The sequence below is a fragment of the Lolium rigidum genome, chromosome 7, assembly GCF_022539505.1.
Source record: "Lolium rigidum isolate FL_2022 chromosome 7, APGP_CSIRO_Lrig_0.1, whole genome shotgun sequence".
NCBI classification, from domain to species: domain Eukaryota; kingdom Viridiplantae; phylum Streptophyta; class Magnoliopsida; order Poales; family Poaceae; genus Lolium; species Lolium rigidum.
Window position 1 is genome coordinate 193,902,546 of NC_061514.1, and position 20,501 is coordinate 193,923,046.

Here is a 20,501-nt window from a genome sequence, read left to right on the forward strand (position 1 = left end):
TCACTGCACGTGGGGTCATCGCCGTAGTCAAAAGACATAGCACCACCGAGGGCAACCCCAACTTCACCTGTATCCGATATATCTGAAGGGTGAGCTAGCCGAGAGCAGGCGCGAAGACCACCCGCGCCCGACACGCCATAGAGCTCCGACAAGACTAAATCGTTTTTGAAATAAAAACTAAATGCCCTCTCTTCTCCCTCATATATCCAAATAAAAAGCGGCATGTAAAAATAAGCCTCGTGTTTGATTCCATTTCACCGTTGATCCAGAAAGAAGAAACAAAGTAAATACACGTACCACTGCTCCGCCCATCATCGTGCTCTCCTCAGAATCCAGTCAGAGGAGAGGAGGGTTAGGGAGAAGAAGACGACTCTCAAGTGTACTGTATGGAAGATAACAGGAATGACTAGTAAAGCCCCTATGCAGGTAGAGTACATGGAAGTTGATTTCAATGTTTCACAGCCATGACTAAGCAATGCCTCCGTTAACCCGGATGACCTGACCGTTGACCCACTCCGCAGCGTCGGTGCAGAGAAACCCGACCGCCGGCACTATGTCGTCGACCTCTCCGAGCCGCCCCATGGGGTGCCCGGCCCTGAACCTCTCCACCGCCTCCTCGCTCTTCCCCTGGAAGAAGAGCTCCGTCGCCACCGGCCCCGGCGCCACGCAGTTCACCGTCACGCGCGCGGGCCCGAGCTCCTTTGCCGTGACCCGCACCATCGCCTCCACGGCCGCCTTGGACGCCGCGTACGCCGCGTAGCCGGGCAGGAGCGTCGCCGCCAGCGAGGAGGACACGGCCACGATCCGGCCCCCGCCGCCGCGCCGCAGCCGGTTCGCCGCCTCCCGGAGGCACAGGAACGCGCCGCGGGTGTTGACGGCGAAGACGGCGTCGAAGTCCGCGGTGGCGGTGGTGGCCAGGGACGGGTAGGTCTGTATGGCGAGGCCCGCACAGGCCACCAGGATGTGCGCCGCGCCGCCGAAGGCGGACTCGACGGCGTCGAAGAGGGAACGGACGCCGGCCTCGTCGGAAACGTCGGCCCTGACCGCCACGGCGCTCGGAAGCTCGGCGGCCAGCGCGTCCGCCAGCTCGGAGCTGGAGGCGTAGCCGAGGACCAGGCTGGCTCCGAGGGACGACAGGTGGATCGCGATGGCGCGGCCGATACCGCGGGACGCGCCGGTGACGATGGCCACGCGGCCGGCCAGGGGGAGCGAGGCCGCCGGCGAAGGGGAGGATATCGTCGCGGTGGTTGCCATTGAACTGGTTTTTTGCTTGCTCTGTGATCGCTTCGACTTGTTGTCGGAGTGGAGCTGGCGAGCAGCTATAAATAATTGACAGAGAATAACATATATTTTCTTCCTTGACACGCTGAGTTCGTCACGGGTGACGCAAAGGCGCCAACAATTTTGCTTCCTTTGACCATGGAACTGAAAGATTTCAACACGTGAACACCACAAGCACAAAGCCAGATCCATAATAAGTGTCCGAGGTATAGTTTAAATTTGAGGTAATTTAAACCAAATTTAAAAAGAACTCTCGACAATTATTTTTGATCGAACGGAGTATAATTTTTTCAAGTAATTTTGTCTAGATTTAACAGGCCTGATATTATCTATACTTGCAGGAATCAAAGTGAGATTTAAGAGACCAGATTTCCTTATTATGCGTTCGAGATTAGACCATATCCGTGGTTATGACATAAGGTATGACAAATTTTTTTTTTTTTTTTTTTTTGCGAAACACAGTACAATCAAAGACGCTCATACATACGCGCACACACTCACCCCTATGAACGCACACACGCACACCCTACCCCTATGAGCACCTCCAAGAGACTGCGTTGAAGAAGCCGATCCGGCGAGTCTTGAGATTGACGAAGTCACCACAAGCGCCTAGCTGTCGGCCAGGAACGTCGCCTCCCACTGAAGAATATTCCGCCTTTTTTATGAGACACCAAAGTGTCAAATCTGGGATTTGAACTCTGGTGGGCTGGGGTGCCACTACCCTCCTAACCATCCAACCATTGGTTGGTTCTCAGGTATGACAAATTTACATGTCATCCTAACGTGGTCTGCAGCCACTGCTGAAAGAAAAATGGAAAAATGGGCTACCACAATATTCTAATGTTGGTCAGGGCCCGAGCCGAGTTCCCGCCCTCACTCTGCCCTCGTACAGACAGGGTATAGGCAAAGAAGCTAATGTCACTCTCCGTCGTGCGCCACGATCAAGGCCTTCTATAAAAAAAAAAAAAACGTTTATCTAGGTCATCCATAATAGGGACTCAAACGAATCGCTTCGGACCTCGTGGTTAAAAAATGCGCCTGCACCACCTGAACGCATAGTGATCAGGCTAACCACCGAGACGCAAACTCAGCCCAAATTTTTCCCTCGGATGCGTCTTAGCTGACGCTGCGCGGTCGCGCCGTGTGACCACTCGCTTAAGCATGTTTAGAGCGCATCGCTTCGGTAGCCGTCGCTTCGGCGGTCTTCGCTTCCGGTGTAAACCTTCGCCATCAATGGTGTCGCCTCGTTTGTCTTCTGCACACGCATTAGGCCTGGCGGGCGGCGGTTGGACTTTGCGCCGTCATCAATGGCATCATGTCCCGCACGCGTCCGGCCTTTAAAAGGCGACCGGCATCGCCCCTACCATCGCCCACACCACCGACACCTCCTCTCCCACCCTCATCACCGCGCGCCGCCGCATTACCATGGGGAAGAAGAAGCACGACTCTGAAGCAACGGACAGCGGTGTGAAAAAGGAAGGCCAGCCGAACGGACAACGGTGTGAAAAAGGAGGGCCAGCCGAACAGGGTGCCGCTTCCCGTCGACATGGCGCGGCTCATCTACCGAAATTGGATGTCGTGCCACCGCTGCGGGGACGTGCACCTGCCTGGCGGTGGTTGGCGGCTCAGCTACCTGCGGGTGCCTGTCCTGCCCATGCCTCTGCACGAGCAGAAGAGGACCGCCAAGATCCAACACAAGTGGAAGTACCTGCTACCAGACCTCCACGCTTATCCTACCTTCGTCGTGGACTCCGATCTATGGCTCACCTGGCGCGACATCGAGAAGAATATGAGGAGGAAGGCGGGGTTCCTCGGCGACCGGGACTACCCGTTTAGTCCACCTCCGGCGCCTGCGTGCCCTTCTGCGCCTCCTCGTTGAACACGATAGTCGGGTCCTCCTACGCCTCCCCAGGACGACGACGTGCTGGCCTACTACAACGAGGATGCAAAAGGACGACTTCGTCGGTTGCGTCTTCCACGCCTGGCAGACAGCCATGGAGGAGGGCCCGGAGTTCCAGCTGCCAGCGACGATGACCGACGAGGAGAACGAGAGGCTCGGCATCCTCATGTTGGAGGTGGACCGACCGGTGCGTCCGGTATGCCACCAACATCATGTTGCCTAGCCTCGCAGAGGATGAGGCCCTCTAACAGGGGATGAAGAACTCGGCCCCGCACCCGCCGCCTCCACCTCCGTCGTTCAACCAGTGGGCTGCTCCACCTCCGCCTCCACCACCGATGTATTTTCTACCGGCTATCAACTAGCCGTGGGTAATACCGGATTTCGTCATGTAGGCTAGGGTAGCAGGCGGTATATGCACCTTTTAGTTTTAGTTTTTTTATTTCCTTTATTCACTATGTACTTGAATGCAAAACCCTAATAAAAATTTGCTCAGATGGAGAGGGTCAATCTGCGTACGTTTTGCATCAACCCGTTAGAGATGCCCTTAAAAAGTTCAAGGCCTTCACTCTCCACGGTGCGCCACGATCAACAAACACACTCTTAGCGCTGAAATTTTATCTAGTTCCTTTCCTAATTGGACCTCTATGAAAATAGCATCCATCATAGAACCAAAACTTTTTGCCACACACAAGGAATTTTGAGCCTTGGAAGACTGGAAGACATACTCACGACTGTCTTTCAGTCTGAAAACTGGAAAAAATACTATAGACTTCAAGATGAAAAATAAGTCAGAATGTGTAACAGACAGACGAGAATAGATAGAAATGTTCAAACTTGAGTCAGGTTCGGCCCTGTAGTACCGATGGGCTTCGCTGATGGTTGAGAGTCAGATATAAAGATGTTAAACGATGCAGCACTACATCATAACTGAGTTACAAGTACCGTGTGACCATCAACAAGGAAAATACTTGTACACCTCGCACCAACAATATACAGGAAAAGCATCATCAACAACTTGCCACCTAGCACCAACCGCAGAACGAAGCAATCCACTAGCTATTCAACTGTATACAGCACCTAATGGAAAAAAAAAAACTTTATCTACTGAAAGGTGATGGTTCCTTGGGCTATCTCTGCACAAACTTCATATATCCAGGGCAGAGTGGGGAAAAGATGAGAAGCTGCCCAGATGGTACTAAAAGGATCTCCGTTCTGAAACTAGCTCCATCCTGAACCTGAGCAACCAGTCCTGCCCTCATACTATGGTACATGATTTATTCAAGCCAGCAACTAGAGATTGAGCCACTTTTTTTTTTTTTTGAAAATAGCGACTTGCTTGGTTTTGTATGGCAGGACGATGCTTGTGTTTCAGATAACTGTCTAGTTATAGATCTTTACAGGTCTCTCAAATGAATGGCGGTTCTGCATAGAGATCATGCAATTAGCGAAATTTCAGCCAAAAAGAGCAAACAGAATATGGTCATTATCACGACATCCAATCCAAGGATCGTACGTGATAATGTGACATGAGGTACCTGGTTAGCAGTGTGTGCCTTCCTTGGAGCTGTGTCCGGGTGCTCCAGTCCAAGATACTGCTCCCACGCTCCATACATGTTTCTCTAAACAAGTTTATACAATTCAAATCAGATTAAATAGTAAGAGGCTGCTTCAAGAAGTAGATAACTAAACATGATAGTACCTGAAATCTCGTGGCTACAGTATCAGAATCTTCAAAATAGTCTGGGCGACCAAGTGATATGTACGCAAATTTCCACTGTCCAAAGAGAACAGTGGTTAGCATTAGATAAGCACATTAACCGACATCAAATGACTACCTCGTTAAGCATCTTCTAATACAAGTCTGTAATGCAATGCAGTTGGTATGAGCTACACATGCAAGAACTAGCATGAGAAACACACCTCCCAGTCCCAGATGGACATATGCTTCCTACTGAGCAAGTAAAGTTTCACGCCAGAATATATTTGGCACTATGCCTCTATAGCACAAATGGATTTAATTAAAATCTTGGAGAAACCCTAATTACCTTGGAGAAATCTTCATCTGAAACCTTGAGCTTTTTCTGCAAACGTTCTTTAATAGAAGATAAGGTCTCATCCTCCCGAATAACCATAAAGAAAGGTTCTCCAAAATTCTGAACTTGCTGCGGAAATAAGGACATATGGAAATGAGGACAAATATCAAGCATATCCAAGTAAGAACATCTTGCTAAGAACACTGATTGCACTGACATACCAACCAGAATAAGAAAATCTTGCTAAGAACACTGATTGCACAGACATACCAGGCTGCACTAGCATTTAGTGTCATGACATATGTGGAACACAACTATCAAAGTTTGATTATAAGAACCACAGCTAAAGCATTCTTTCAGCCAATGAAAAAGCAACTTAAAAAACTAGATGACGTACAATGACTAAAAGTTTGTTCAACTGTATTTTTGGACATACTCACAGAAACCACACTGCATATTTTGTATTTTATAGCACAGAAATTAATCAATAGATCAAGTAACTGAGATCTAGCATTAGATGAACTTCATTACCGTTTGGTTTTGAGTGTCTTTGGTAAAATGGTATACGTGAATCAAGCGATCAAAAGGGCCAAGGTTTTTCTCCTCCTCCGGAACCTAGAAAGAGAAGACAATATCACCCATTGAACCCAGGAGGGAATCGGGACCTTCTCAAACAATGGAGAATGGACTTTCCGTAAAGCATGACATAACAATATAAGATACCTCTTCTGCACGCAGTGTCCAGTACTGATCGTTGATGTTTTCTATCTTCTCACTGGGTGCGAAAATCTGCAGCAAATACAAGGTAAAAAATACAATTGTGTGGAAATAAATGTGACCAAGAGGTGTTCAACTAGCACTTGCACCACCTTGTATATCTTGTGGTAGAAAACTTCAAGTAATCGGAGTTCAGCATCGGGATGAGAAAGCTCGACCTGGGTTGATGATGACAGAAGGCATACAGAAGACATGAGTTAACATGATAAACGAAACAAATCAAACTAGTATGTGGCATACAAACCATAAAATAAGGCATACAAATATTTACCTTCGATTTGATATCATTTAGCACATCACCAACAGTGCTATTTTTTGGCAACCTGATACTATGAACTGACACCTGATAAAGCATGTTTGAGACTACTAAACAATATAGTCTACTGATACTGACAAGATTTTCAAGTGTCAACAGAAGTAACCTCATCCTTAGTGGCATGATGATATGTAACTTTCAATGTCTTCAATGCTTGTAATTCTGGCAGGGGTATATCCAATACTTCATAGTATAGAATATCAGAAGTCTGATACATGACAAGTTAATAGATATGTCATTCTTCACTTTAGTTGTTGTTTCTTAAGCAACTAATGATCACATAGATCAAAGATTAGTCGCAAACCTGGTTATAGTGAATCAGCATATCTAGCAAACGGTCAACGCCTCTGTACTTAATTGGTTGAGGCTTCGGCTGTTGAGAGTAACAATTATGTGAAGTAAGACGGATTTTTGATGGGTCATCAACACCAATTTTTTCAGCGACTTTCTCTACAACTTCATCGTATGTGAAGATTTTTGACCTATACAGCAAAGGAAAAACAAAAAAGAGATCAGTAATGATACAGAGTATCGAGATTTGCTAATCACACCATGTTCAAATGCTTACATCTCTAGGCAAAAGTCATCCTCCTTGGGCTTCTCCAACGAACGGAAGTGGACAAGCTAAACAAAATGAAAACAGCAATTATCATGTGTAAAAGCAATACAAGAAAGTATGGTGTCAAGACGTTCAACACATGAAAATATAAGAGCATAGTACTAGAGAGTAGGGCTGCAAGCGGCGTGCTATGCGGGGCGGATTGGATTCCAAACAGTACAAATTAGGTGGATTCAGATTGATTTCATGTAGTGCAATTTGTGCTAATTACCATGATTTGCGAGAATATGCAGGATCCGATTCTGCAGCCCTACTAGAGAGGTACTAATTTGGAAAACAAGATAGCAAAGAAATCAGATAAAACACAAACATAGTGTGCAGTGCAAGTATCCTATTTTAAACATGTTGGAACTGCTAATGCATCGCCTAGTAACTAATCATCTATTTTGTGCAGATCCATGAGGCAAGTAAATTCTTTAAGTTACAGCATGGACAATGTGTGTAAATATCAAATAACATGCAACTCAGGGCTAGCAACTGGGGTGTTCTTAGTTACCTGTCTGTTACGCATATACAACAGAAAGGATGGGACATCAGGGTATCTATACTGGTCAGCAGTATCTGGCTTTGGGGATTTTTGAAAACAAACAATGTCGCCATCTTCAAGCTGTGAACACAAAAACCCAGATAAGGCATCAAAGAAACAAGATATTATCAGTTAAAAATAAAGACAGTTAAAAACAAGATCTTACCTGGCAAGACCGAAATATAATTCTATTATCAATGTATTCACACATCACATTCGGCTCAAACTTAATTTCCTAAAATTGATGAAAAAATGGAACAGGTAAGATACTGAATCAATAATTTGCATACCAGGCATTGGGAAAATTAAGGTTTCTGAAAAGAAATAAAACTAACCTCATAAAGCTCAACATCATCATCTTGCAAAAAGCCAGCCATTTTTCTCAATTTTGGCAGAATATCCTGTGGTCTTCCTGAAACCTTCACAAAGAGCCTACCAACATACCTGGATAATCCATTCACCCGACAAGTATGAGGAGTCTAGATCACAAATGAGCAAGATAAATAAGGGTAAAATTATGAGAAGTACCGCAGTTGTTCCTTTTCAGGATCATAGAGTTTGAAGAAAAGCAATATATCCTCTCTGGTCTTGTCTGGTAGAGCTAGAGGTTTTAGGTCCTACATCACCCGTAAAAATCGCAAATGGATTTATTGAATTATGTAAAAAATTGGGGGAGGACATTAGAAATCAACAGAGGAAACAGCACCAAATCAGGTGGGGCAGACGCTATTACCAGTCCAAGCTCAACTTCCAAGAACAATTTCAGTTCTGCATTGTGGGCCTTGTTTGCTGCTTCCTTTAATTGTCCAACCTACACAAAATGCTTACCTTATTTAGCAAACTAGAATACAACTAGACATATGCTGAAGTGAATAAGAGACATATGTGTTATGTTGCCAAGAGACCACAGCAATAATGGAGTCAGGTTAAATCTACACTAGTTTTATGGTGACCAAAAAGAAAAATATCATATGGCCCTAGTTGTCATTAGCTTCAAATAAATAAACTTCTGTTGACATTTGAAGGAACAGGAATGTTTTGAATCAAAAGGAATTCTATACATAGTGGTCAAACATAAGATGATACTAATGGGTTACATCTTTTATACAAATGTCCTACAGGTTACATCATTTATACACATGATATTTGTTCAGTCAAATGGAAGAATCAGTATAAGTGCAACTAGCTTAATGCAATATTTCCTACAGGTTACATCTTTTATACATATGATATTTGAGTAACTGATAATAAATTACTCCCTCCGTCCTGGAAAGGATGTCTTAGATTTGTTTAAATTTGAATGTATCTAGATTCTAGACACTAAATAGTGCCTAGATATATCCAAATTTAGACAAATCTGAGACATCCCTTTCAGGACGGAGGGAGTACTACTTGCCAAGCGGCAACTGCAATCGTAGGTAATTCAAACTGAGTTAAACGGTTGTAGCATGTACTGAGTGCTAATCAACTAAAATCAAAAGCTTAACAACCAAAAGAAGTATGCGATTTAATTATGAGCGGCTTAAGATAGCATAATGCAACTATAGTTTCTGAACATAACATAACTGACCCAAGAAACCACAGGATAACAAATAGGCAATGACATAAAGCATGCACAGATTCCTTTATGTTCAATAAACTCTTAACCAGGATAGTAGTATTATGCATATGATACTTGCGTATGATACTATCCCTATAGTGGGTAGTATCATGGAGTAGTATCATAGTTATGCTATATTTATTGCTATTTAGAATCTTAATGCAGATACATAACGGAGAACTAGAGACCCATAAAAATCAATATCCAATGCAATCTAGGGACATCATCTTACAGTGAGTGCTTCTTCTTGAGGAGTCAATGGTCTGTTCGGTCGGTAGGTATGGTTCTGCCGCTTGGCCCACAACCAAAATCGTTGAAACTGCGTAGGAATACCAAATTCCTTTGCTACCTCCTCCTGAAAAGCACATCAGAGATTACTGATCACACGGCAACTGTAAACCTCTACTCTTATTGGAAATAAGTTTGGTATTCCTGAATAGCAGTGCACATAAGCTGTAGCAAGCAAGAACATAATCCTCCTTGCCAACATATTGGTAAATTAGAGATCGTATCCATGATTCATATACTCAGCATGTAGGACTATAGGCTACACCTTCATATAATGTTAAAGATATACAAAGGTACTTCTACTTAAAAAAAATGATTGCACCGTTCTAAGCTTGTGCACTGCAAGTCCTTTTGTGAAGTATAAACAGCAACTAGTCTTTCCAAGATAGACCTAGTGTTGTTTTTACCAAAAAGTACCATGCAACACAGGTACACCGACTTCAGTCCATAACCACCGTCTTTGAGCTTTACGGACACAAACAATACCAATTACAAGAACAGCCTTATTCGATATTCCTACGACTGAAACATGCCAAGAGTGCTATAACTGCAAACATAGTTTTGACCAATGTTATTACCTTGAATTGAGTAAATGGCATCTGCTTCTGTATACGGAAGCTCTGGACTTTATCATGATCGACAAGATCAAAATATATATCTTTCCCTATCTGAGCAGTCAAGTCATCATCCCTAGCAACCTGTACAAAGAAGCAAACATGTAAGATAACCATGTGATGAACAATACAAAGATGCTGGAGCTAAAACAATTCATCTTATATGTCCAACAGGCTGAAGCAAACACCTTAATGATGGTATATAGGTGGGCCTCAGCTTTCTCCTTTTTCCGACGCTCCTTCTCTTCGCGGTCCTTTTCCAGTCTAATCTGGGAGCAAATGGAGATATTAGACTACTATAATAGAAGATCTAAATAGCTAGAAACCATGGCTCGCAGCTTACTCGAAGGTGCTCAGCTATGTCCTTCTCATCCACATTACAAATTATTTTATCCTTGTCGCTCTCACGAATGTATACAAGCATGTATGCATTTGAATATTTAGTGAACTTGAAAGGGGTATTGTTTAAGCCAGGATTAGTCTGTGGTAGCTGCAAAAACATAAGAATCCAAGAATCAATTAATCAGCCCAATGTTTTTTACCGCATATGACTATTGTTGCCATGAGAACTGAAACTAACCTCCTCCTCACCACCATATTGTTCTTCCAATGCCCTCTTTCCATCTTCTTTTGTTACACGTTCATCATCAAACTTGAACCTGGAAGATATTGTTCCATCAGTACATCAGTAAAACAAGAAGCCGTACAGATATTGCTTTTTGAACAGCAAAGAGGATCGTCATGCATGCCAACTACTAGTACCAGTTTACAGCAGATACATTTGTTTTAAGACACAGATCACCTTCTACATTATATGGGCAAAAATAATCAAATGAACATTGTTGAGAAACATGCATCACTGCCAGAAAGGAAATAAGTTCTTCAAGAACAATTCCAAATCATCAAAAGTTTGATCAGCCACGTATGACAGCCAGAAGATAGTGCATGTGTTCACTAGTTGACAGCCATGCAAAGCTGTCCAACTGCAAGCAGCAATTGGCCAGTTCCAGCAAGAGTAATAAAAGTCGACAGCCCAAGCATGGCCAAGATAGTCCCAAGAATCTGCTATTTTTGTAGGAAAACAGGGCGAGTCATAAATAAAACGAGGTAGATAGACATACCACTGATCTGAAAGTGTTGGTCGTATGAAAGCGTAGTAATGCCCACCATGAACACCACCACTATGGACAAGAACACTGCAAGAAATTGACTGTTATGAACTGCACCAGGTTAAAATATCCCCGCCCTTCCCAATTCCCATACCAATACCCATCACTATGGTGTAGGTATGATTAAATGATTAACAACGCCCCACACGCCAAATGGCAACGCCAAAAAATTCAAATTCACCTACGTCATTTTTGGCTATTCATCCATGACATGTGGCATCTTCAAAAGCAAGAAAATGAGCACAAGACAAAAAAAATGAAAAAAAATCTTACTGACCTGTGAAGAGTGTAAAGATTTCGCACATTCCTGTCTGCATCGGGAGATAAATACTTTCCATCATCTCTATCAAGATCCAACTGAAGTGGGAACTCATAACGGTCATTTATCTGCATCAAAGGAATGGTATGCACACTTAATAGGTTAAAAAATTGAAGATAAAATACAAGCATTAAATAAAGGGGAAGACAAGAATTTATGAACTTCAGTTCAGATTTTTCACTTCCACGAACTACAACAGGATTTGAATGAAATCATGTTGTACGTATATGAACTTCCTGTGCAGCACTTTACTGATGTCATCTAAGTTGTATATGTTCTAACCATGGTAGAAATCTAACGATTCACCAAAAGTAAAAAACGGTGAACTAAGAGACTTGCTAGATATTATTCCAAGTTCCGAATGCATGGTTATTGTGAACCCTGATTGTATTAGCCTGATTCATGTGTTAGTAATTTGTTCACACTGCAAACTAATTACCCACACTCAGTCAACATCACTTAATGGAAGCTTATTAACCGCCCTAGAATATATCTGTGTTACTAATAAATGACATGGTTTCCTATTTGCCTTAGATTAACATTATCGGTCCACATAATGATGTACTGCATTCTTGAAAATAGGAATATTCTACGGGTACAAACAAGATAGTCAGAGAGGCTATACAAATTGCTAGAGACACTGGATTTATTGCTAAGGTGCACACAAGCACACAAAATGCAATGTCTTAATATACATTGAATTGAAGTCAAGGTATATGTTACAGCTAAAAACACTAGTGTCAAGGCTTCTAAAATGTATAAATCCTATCAGCTCCTCTACCACAAAAATGTCCTAATGAAAGTGAAGAACTTAGTGGGTGATGCTGATACAAACCTTCACCATTGTGTCACGCATGAAATCGTATTCAAACCGTTTAAGCTGAAGTTGCAGAACAGGAGGGAAGTCGATGAAAAGAACGCCTTTCTTTGCATCCTGAAACAACAAATATCTCTCAGTAAGAAGCCCATGCAATAAACCGGTTAACTGTGTGTCTTTGTTCTCAGATATTGGCTACTGTAATGAGCCATATTGGTGACCACAGCTCATTATATTCAACAACTTGAGTGGGCCAGGGTGTGTGGTGTTGGAGGTTCGTGTCCTCTTATTTAAAAACTAAGAAAATCTAGCCATGCCATTGCAAGTATTCTTTTAGGATGCGCACATGTGTGCACATGAGCATGGGTATGCGGCTCCACACACACACAAGATGGAGGGGAGGGAGACTGAAATCCATTGGTAAAATGGATAGAGGCACTTGATCTGCCACAAGCTCCAGAAGCCTAACCTGCAAACCATGCTGTTCTGCGTGATACTTGTTATCACCTTCCAAGCGCTCCACTTCCACATACTTATCGAATGAAGCATAGACATCCTGACAACCTTTGACATCAAGCTGCAAGTCTGCAGTTGAATATAGCACGGTTAGGGCAAACAAGGGGCAAGGTTTAATCTTTGTTGCCCATGTGTCAGTAACAAGATCACTTGCCATAGAAGGATTCCTTCCTTGTTGATTTGAAATCAACATTGATGCATTCGATATAATTCATGTGATGCCCTTCAAATAATTGTTGTATTGTGCCCTCCACAACAGTTCCCTTGAATCAACAACATAAAAGCATAATTCAGTCAGAGCTACATGATTCAATAAACAACACCAGAGGATATATAAAGAAACACCTTACAGATGTCAAACCTTCATCTTATCTTCCAACTTCTCAGAAAGAACTCTATTTAGTTCCTGCACATCGTGCTGCATAAATGAATCGTGCATGTCCCACCCAAAAGATTTTGTTAGCTCCTTTGTAGAGACACTGCTATCATTATACTGCAACTTATAAAAGAGACTTTGAAGAGCTAATGGAATGCTTCCTGCGGGCATATCGTTTTCAGTAGTGGGCATGTGGTAAACAGCCTGGCAAGCAATATACAAAGTTAACAGAATCCAAATAGGTTAAGCAGAAAAGAAAATAATATCTGAATCTGAAGTTTCTACCTTTCTGAAATATGGAATGTGATAGAGAGTCTGAAGGAGAGAATTCATATAGCAAGTGGCACCTTGATTTTTAAGGCCCACAAAACCAGTCTCCTTTTTAGAGTCATAACTCCAGTAATCAACAACTTTACAGACAGCAACCTCTGCTTCTATTATACAAGTGTCATTTACAAGATAACCTCTACTGGGATTGTAGAGTTCACTCAAAGGCATAAATGAAGTGAAACCCCAATCGCTTTCTCGAGCAGAGAACTGATGTTGTGTCTCTGCAAGCATTCAAATTTACTCGTTATAACTCAGAAGAAAATTAGAATAGTAGCTCTAATTTGTACGATGGCTATTGTGCATAGACCAGCTACAAAAAATAAGATATTTTCATAGGAAATTCCCTAATAGCAGTCTTAATGGATGATTAGCAGATGGTGGGGGCATGTATGTAAAATGCATAAATTGCAAACCAGTAAAACCATGGTCACCCTTTTTGTTAGCTAATGGGAGGAGCAAAACAGAACAAGTACCTTTTCTTATTGTAAACTTGCTGTGAATTTGATTAACCACTGAGAGGCTGAACTGTGCATATCTAGTCCATCCATAGGGCAAGACAGATGAATCAGCAACGTCCAAATACATAGACAAGAATTCAACATTATTTCCCCTTGGGAAAATCAAAACTCGCCTGCAAACAGAGAAGGTTCCATAAAACACCTGGCCAGAAATTCTTGAATGACCACATACTAAGTAAATATGCTAATTCGGAGAAAAAAGAGCAGTAGGCACTTACCACTTGAAGCTTCCGACAACAAAGGTTTCAGAGTAGAGCTTCTTTGCATTGACTCTTGATAGGTTTTCGATGGTCCAAGTAAATCTCGAGATTGGTGGATCCTCTATCTGCTGGTTCTCCACAGTAGCAGCCGGCTCAGCAGGCACCACTGGAATAAAATAGGTCAGCATGAATATGGCTTAACCTTGCATGTTAAATAATCACATAATAACAAAAGCAACACTAAATAACACAGTACATCCAAACAGGTACTGCATTTAGTACAAAGAACAAACAAAGGCCACTATTAAATGCACTTACTTAACATACTGCATAGAGAGCGAAAATGCAACCCAAAAAGCAACTAAAGAAGTTGTCATGCCATCACAATATCACAAACAAACTCAATTGCAACAAACCATGCAATCACTACAAAACCACACTGGCATACAAAACACCACGTGCACACACTCTAGCATATTATTTATTTAATATACACATACCAATAAATCAATATCCCAATGTACAGGAAGGAAATAATGTTGCAAGCGAAGCAAGCATTTTCCAACTAGGAGAACACTGATAAGTAGGATATCTATTTAAAAAAAAAAATCTACACAGAACCATGTGTCTGTCACAAGATGAACAATAGCAACCCTCGCCATGGCAGATATCACAAATCGCACACACAATCAAATAACAAATCGTCACTGCGCAGAGTAAGGCAGCAAAATGCTCCCACGAAGAAAAAATAAACAAGGCAGCAACATTCAACCTAACTAACAGGGAAGCTACTCAGTTCGGCCATCACACACAAGTCTGTGTGATAGAGTCAACAGCCAATAAGATGACAAGCCGTTGGAGAAAAGCGAGGCGGGGTGACGGAAGCGAACCTTCCATTGGCTGCGCCCCGTTGGGCAGGTCCTGGTGCGGCACGAGCACCTCCTCTTCCAGCGGCTGCGGCTGCTGCTGCGCAAAATTGACGAGAGAGGCACTTGTCAGATCCATTCACCCAAACCCCATCAAAGTGACCAAAACCCCCAAACCCTAGAACCAATTTCCGACGACGCGGGGCGAACACTACGCCCGAACCCGAACACGCCACGCGTGAACCCCGACCCAGGAAACCAACCCGCGGGCCCGGCGGCCGCCTCGGGCCACGATGCGTGCGGCATCGCGGCTGCCCGATGGGGCGGACAGGGGGCAGCTCGAGGAGGAGAGCAGGGGAGGAGAGAACGGATGCTGCGGATGGGGGGGCACCTCGGCCACCCCGCGCGCGCGCGCGTGCGCTTACCTCGGGAGGAGCCTGGGGCGGGGAGGAGATCGTCATGGCGCGGCGGGCGGGGGAGGAGGGTTCGCCGGCGGCGATGTGGGTCCCGCCCCGGGAGTGGGTTGCGGGAGGCGTGGAGATCGCGAGGAGGTGGGGGTGGAAGGGGGGAGGTGGAGGAGAGAGAAAGGGGAGGTTTTGGTGTCGTGGAAAGTTCCAGGGTCTTATGCGGAGCAAGATCGGTGGGCGGAACGGACGGCGGAGATGAGGAGATCAGGGCGGAGTCGACGGTCCAGATATTATGGGCGCGCCAGGACGTGGACGGGGAGGACGAACATTCGGACAGGTCCCCAAGGAAGACCCAAGTAGGGCTAAAACTATGCTTGCTTGGCTTCTCTCATCACCATGAAATCAAAAAATCTATATGGTGAACTTGCTCGGTATATGTAAGCGCATCTTCACCGACGCCTCTACGTCGGGTAGCTGAGCTGGCGGAATACTATTGGGGACGCCGGCACACGTTTGTTTCCTATTGGGAGGGCTGCCCATACTTGTGCCTAGAATCCACGCACGCACTCGCCAACCCCGTCCCAAGATCCACGCAAGGATTATGTGGCTGAACCACATCCTCGCCTCCCTGCACTCGCCACCGCTTCTCCCATGATGTCAAATCAATCTTGTGATGGATCTGGCGAATTAAAGTGCCAATTTTGAGACTGTTCGGTGAATTGGTGGGTATTCTATGGAACGGTAGATAAGAACAAGATAAATTTGCCAGGGTTTAGTGTTTATATTCTTCGATAACCCTGGTGTGCCCGTGTCGAGACTTTATATAGTACCTTACATTAGTGAATGGTAAAGATACTTGAACTAATGATGATGGAACTAAGTCTTAACCGTTGTTAGAGTTGGAACATTGATGTTAGCTTGATCCAATGGTTCACTTGATTGAGCTCGTTCGTCTGATCTTCATAAATAAAATAATATGCTAGGTCTATTTAGATTTAACTTAAGATTGGAACAACTATATCTAGATGCCATCATGTGACACTTAACCCCTATTGTCGCTACCACAACCATGCCTTGCGCTCTCCTAGCCCACATGACTGTTGCCAAAGCCCCTCCCCCCTTGTCGTAGCCTAATCGACGGTACCTCGGAGGAGGGATCCTCACGAGGGGGAGAAGAAGTAGGGGCCATAGGGCGGAGTGCACACGGGACGGTGGTACGCGAGTTACCCAGGCTTCGGAACACCCGCACGATGACGGGGCCTACTGCTCGCTTGTCCGGAATTATCCGGGCGCTTTCGCGTTGTTACAATGAGTTGTGGTTGTGCCTCTAGGGCTCCGGGATCCGGCTTATAAAGACGCACGGATCTAGGGTTTACATGGAGAGTCCTAGCCGGAATACAAGTTGCCTAACTACGGTACAATATCTTGCCGTGTACGTCAAGGATCCGCCTTCCTCCGGGTACGTCGTTGGATCCGGATACTTCATGGGTCGTCACGGATCCGGCCTCCTTCGTAGGTCGGTTGAGATCCGGCTTCTGTTCCTGGGCTGGACTTCATCCTTCAGGATCTACGACAAGCTGGGCCGCCCGATGGGCCACATGCCTCATCACCATCTGTGGGCCACCGGGCTTGCCGGATCTAGGCCATGCCGTTGATATACCCATAAAGTATACCCACAACAGTAGCCCCGAAGTTCTTCGAGATTCATCATTCCTCCGGCTTCATTCAGCTCGGATCCGAAGAGAATCTTGAAGAGCTTCAAAAACTTCTACTTGTTTCCGGGTTCATTCACTCGGAGTTCCTTCGTCTTCAGATTAGGTATCACAACGGAGATTCCGCTTTTCCCGCGCACAACTTCCTTTTTTCCCGCGCTAAATTTTCGCAGATGCAAATCTTTAGCCGGAAATTTAGGGAGCTCATGGTTAAATTACCTCCACGTCATTTTACCGCATTTGACCTAAGACACGTGTCGTTCATCCAACGGTGCGACCGTTCCGTTTCCGCCGTTGGATCCGAATCCCGAATCTCCGCGCGTGGCCTATAAATACCCCCGCGGCTCGGTAAATTTTCATTCTTTCACCTCTCCTCACCACTTCATCTTCTACCTTGCGCCGCGCCGCCCGAGCGGATCTCAACTCCGGCGAGCCTTCCGCGCGGGAGCTTCACGCGCCGCCGCCTCAAGCCTCTCCTCCAACCAAGATCGCTGCGGTTGACCGAGAAATCGACTCCGCCGCCGATTCGTGGTCATCGGAGGCTCGGAAACCGCCAGTTTGTTGATCTCCACTTCATCGGAGCTTCGCCGGACCGTCGCGCCATTGACGGTACGTGCATCGGACTTGTAGAAGAAGAAGTAGTCGTAGCTTAGAATTTCCGGTTACTCAAATTAGTTCGCATGGGTGCAGCCGGAAGCATGCCTCATGGTTCTCCTCACCGCACCTTGGTAGTTCTCCGAGTAACCCGGAACCCAGTGCCGTGGAACCAATTTGCCCGGATCCCATAGCGTTCCTGCCACCATATGTTTCCGACATCCGGCTAGCTCAACCGTTTTCCGCATCTTCCAGCACCACTCCAGGTCGGATCCCCTCCCTCAAAGAACTCCAAGAAGAACTTGAAGGTCAAGCAAGAATGGCAACCAAGGTGCAGGAGGCGGAAAACAAGAGGGCTTCAAAAGCTCGGAACCGTGAAGGAGAACGGGGTCAATGGTGGCCTTGTGAAACCACTGATGTGGAGCTCAGAGAGCTCCAGAACGAGGGCATGATCTCCGCCTACTGGAGCTTCATTCGTGACACCGACGTCCCCAAACCCGGAGCCGACGAAGTGGTCATGACCAAGGCATCGGGTGGAGCGTGGATTGTCGCTCCCCGCTCGGAGTTTTTTCTCTCCGTCCTCGGCACATATGGGCTCCAGCCACACAACATCTGTCCCAACTCATACCTCCTCCTCTCCAACTTCGTTACTCTTTGCGAAGGGCACCTCGGAATCCGTCCGGATATCAAGTTGTGGCAGTTCTTCTTCCGAGTGAAGAAAGAAACAAAGGAAAAAAGCAATGGTGAACGTGGGAGCATGACGTTCATGCTCCGACCCTGGACGCATGTATCCGCCTCACGACTCGCACGAATCTGTCCGGTATTGGAACGCCGGATGGTTCTATGAAAAGAACATCTCAGTTCCGAACGTCCACAAGGGCATGCCCAAGTTCGTCAACGAACCTCCGGAGGAACTTGCGAGCTGGAGCTTCGTTCCCTCACTCGCCCTGACTCCGATACTGGAGAAGGCAGAGCGGAGAATATCTTGGCTAGTCCATGATGGGCTAACCGGAGCTCAACTTACGCTTAGTCTGGTTCACCCGGCGGATCCGGCCTCTGCGGTATAACGCGCGACCGATCTGCGCATACACCGGGCGGACGACCTGCTCCGAGCTACCCGCCACGATCTTCCGGCTGACTCTCTAAAAGGAGAATCAAGACGCTCGTGAAGATAGGCCGTGGCCAGCCGGTCCCGAACCGACTAAGGACATCTATACCAACGACCAATGTCCTCCGGTAAACTCGATTCCCTTTGTTACTCCAATCTTCACAAGTTTTCAGATACTGATCTTATACTCATATGCTTATTTGTTTATTTCCTCCAGCTCAACACCCTGGCGGAGGAAAACTTTCGTACCATTCTTCGTGTTCCTGTCAGCGGCGACGGGGCGGAGGAGGATCCGGACGACGAAGAAGAGGAAGAGGAACGAGGCACCCCGCAAGGCAGCCCCTCGACCTTCGAAGCGTCCCCGCGCCAAAGCTTCCGGTTCGAGCCGGAGCTAGCGGCGAGGCCTCCGCCAAGAAGCCAAAGACCGTGAAGCCCCTCCGCTAAACTCGAAGAGAGCGGAGCAAGCACGCTTGAAGTTGCTAGCAACGGCTGGCCAACGCTCGCGCCCCATCATCCCCGGAGCCTCGTAAGTTTCCGAATATGGTACATCTCTTCTTGGATAAAAATTGTTTATGACGTGAACCCCTTTGCTTGCATGTAGGAATCCGAGCACCGCCACCACCAAGACCACCAACCAAGAGCCCATCACCAAGTATATGAAAAAGTCTCCGGCTGTAGGTCCACCTACTCCAGCCTCCGCCAAGCACATCTCACACTTGCTCCCCAAGCATCTCCTCCCCAAGCAAATCGTTCTCCCCCACCTACCACCCATACTCCACCGGAAATCGTTCCGATCAGCGGTGAAAAGGTGGGCGGAGAAGATCCTCAAGGCAAAGGACCTGCTCAAGATGAAACGAGAGCACAAGGTCAAGGAGAAATTGAGGTTACTTCTTCCGAGAGGACCGGAGCTGAATGCGGCGACGTCGTCGTGTTTCCGAAGAATTTTGGAGATCCGACTGACCTCACCTCCACCCCCAAGGCTTACGCCACTAAGTTTTTCAACAAACTTACTGAGGCGGAAAAATGGGATCTTGAACAAGATTTGCTCAACGCCATGTTGGACAATGCCTGGGGAAAATCCGATGTCGCCACCGCGGAGATTCAGGACTTCAAGAAGAATGTCGGTCATTTCCTCGACAAACTCGTCTGCAAGCAAAAGGTACTCCCCAGTAGCCCCCAAGCATATAAGCGGAAACGTAGATATACGTTAGCGTTTAAATGCTTAGATGAATATCACTTCTGGAAAGATTTTAAGTCGATGCAGTAGCCCCCAAGCATTATGGAGGAAAAGTTCCGGCAATGATGCTTTAAAGGAATCCATCGAAGCGAGGCGGAATTCTTACTCCGGCTCGTTTAACTTTACGAGAACGAGCAGGCGCCGCACTACGAGCTGCATAAAAACATTGCCCTTCAGCGCCGCGTTACCTTGAGTCAAGCGGAAAATATCCGGACTACGAAAGATGCGAACGCGAGATCTGTCCAAGCAACTTGCGAAGCCCAAGGTTTGTTTCCGCCCTGTGCTTATCACTGAAGTCGTATTACAATTTTAACTTGTGTTATTATAGGTGCCTCCTCGTCCCTTGCCACAGCCTCTTCGGAGCTTGAAAACCTGCGC

At 45.8% G+C, this 20,501-nt stretch overlaps 2 protein-coding genes across 2 annotated transcripts; both read right to left on the bottom strand.

The window, feature by feature from the left end:
• Positions 1 to 225: 225 nt before the first annotated feature.
• LOC124678364 (NADPH-dependent aldehyde reductase-like protein, chloroplastic) lies at positions 226 to 1,254 on the bottom strand. The gene has a single exon (XM_047214265.1). The coding sequence runs from the start codon at positions 1,252 to 1,254 to the stop codon at positions 469 to 471; it is 786 nt and encodes a 261-aa protein (XP_047070221.1). The 3' UTR covers positions 226 to 468.
• A 2,706-nt stretch (positions 1,255 to 3,960) lies between these two features.
• On the bottom strand, positions 3,961 to 15,541 carry LOC124677505 (ubiquitin C-terminal hydrolase 12-like). The gene is made up of 32 exons (XM_047213488.1): positions 15,491 to 15,541; positions 15,090 to 15,165; positions 14,218 to 14,365; positions 13,955 to 14,112; positions 13,437 to 13,702; positions 13,137 to 13,355; positions 12,930 to 13,038; positions 12,729 to 12,844; positions 12,278 to 12,376; positions 11,401 to 11,510; positions 11,076 to 11,150; positions 10,535 to 10,613; positions 10,298 to 10,444; positions 10,143 to 10,223; positions 9,919 to 10,038; positions 9,285 to 9,407; positions 8,186 to 8,263; positions 7,981 to 8,069; positions 7,788 to 7,896; positions 7,619 to 7,687; positions 7,423 to 7,533; positions 6,876 to 6,931; positions 6,612 to 6,789; positions 6,414 to 6,515; positions 6,263 to 6,334; positions 6,084 to 6,149; positions 5,938 to 6,003; positions 5,746 to 5,829; positions 5,227 to 5,343; positions 4,881 to 4,955; positions 4,717 to 4,800; positions 3,961 to 4,603 (listed from the first exon to the last, which is right to left on the bottom strand). Exons 1-32 carry the CDS (start codon positions 15,524 to 15,526, stop codon positions 4,562 to 4,564), a joined length of 3,360 nt encoding a protein of 1,119 aa, XP_047069444.1. The 5' UTR covers positions 15,527 to 15,541; the 3' UTR covers positions 3,961 to 4,561.
• Between the last annotated feature and the right edge of the window lie 4,960 nt (positions 15,542 to 20,501).